This window comes from Galeopterus variegatus, unplaced genomic scaffold, assembly GCF_000696425.1.
Source record: "Galeopterus variegatus unplaced genomic scaffold, G_variegatus-3.0.2 Scaffold10229, whole genome shotgun sequence".
Lineage (NCBI taxonomy): Eukaryota > Metazoa > Chordata > Mammalia > Dermoptera > Cynocephalidae > Galeopterus > Galeopterus variegatus.
The window spans coordinates 80,036-80,902 of record NW_007736340.1 but is presented as its reverse complement, the minus strand read 5'-3'; the positions used below and the strand labels follow the sequence as shown (position 1 = coordinate 80,902).

At 50.7% G+C, this 867-nt stretch overlaps 1 protein-coding gene across 1 annotated transcript in view; it reads left to right on the top strand.

Moving 5' to 3' along the window:
- SRGAP1 (SLIT-ROBO Rho GTPase activating protein 1) overlaps positions 1–867 on the top strand; it is a 19,553-nt gene that overhangs the window by 11,772 nt on the left and 6,914 nt on the right. Inside the window, 2 exon segments of the mRNA XM_008594140.1 lie at positions 152–286; positions 407–746. Of these exon segments, the coding sequence (XP_008592362.1) occupies positions 152–286; positions 407–746 (475 nt within the window).

The following is an 867-nucleotide window of genomic DNA, read 5'->3' as shown; positions in this document are numbered from 1 at the left end:
TACCTGCAATAAAATTGTATAATTTTTATAATGAAAAGGAAAAAGTTATGTTAATAAAAGAAAGACTTAGAGATATAAATGCCATCACTTTTGTGTGTGTGTCCCCCTTCATCTAGGAAAAGACCCTCACTCTTGATTCTCATTGTTTCAGGGATGATACCTTTTCAGACACTCTGAGCCAAAAAGCCGACAGTGAGGCCAGCAGTGGGCCCGTCACAGAAGACAAGTCTTCGTCCAAAGACATGAACTCCCCCACAGACCGCCACCCCGATGGCTACTTAGCCAGGTAAGTGGGGTGTGGCAATCAGGCTCTTGAACCTCCACTTCTCCAGGGACTGTGAGGCGCGGCCGTGCCTTTGTCCCAGGGTGAGAAGTGCTCCCATTTTCTCTCTCTGTGTATGTCTAGGCAAAGGAAAAGAGGAGAGCCACCACCTCCCGTAAGGCGTCCTGGCAGGACCAGCGATGGCCATTGTCCCCTACATCCCCCACATGCCCTTTCCAACTCCTCAGTTGACCTGGGGTCCCCAAGCCTGGCCAGTCATCCCCGGGGCCTGCTACAGAACCGTGGCCTCAACAACGACAGTCCTGAGAGGAGGCGACGGCCTGGCCATGGCAGCCTGACCAACATCAGCCGGCACGACTCCCTCAAGAAGATGGACAGCCCTCCCATTAGAAGGTCCACGTCATCGGGGCAGTACACGGGCTTCAATGACCACAAGCCACTGGACCCAGAGACAATTGCTCAGGTACAGGCTTTTACTGGAATACTGCACTGTGAGTACCTGTAGGTGACAAAAGAGGTGTGAAGGATTTCCTTTCTGTAGCTATGTTTTGTATAGAACCAACTAAAGAAAACAGAAAGAAAAT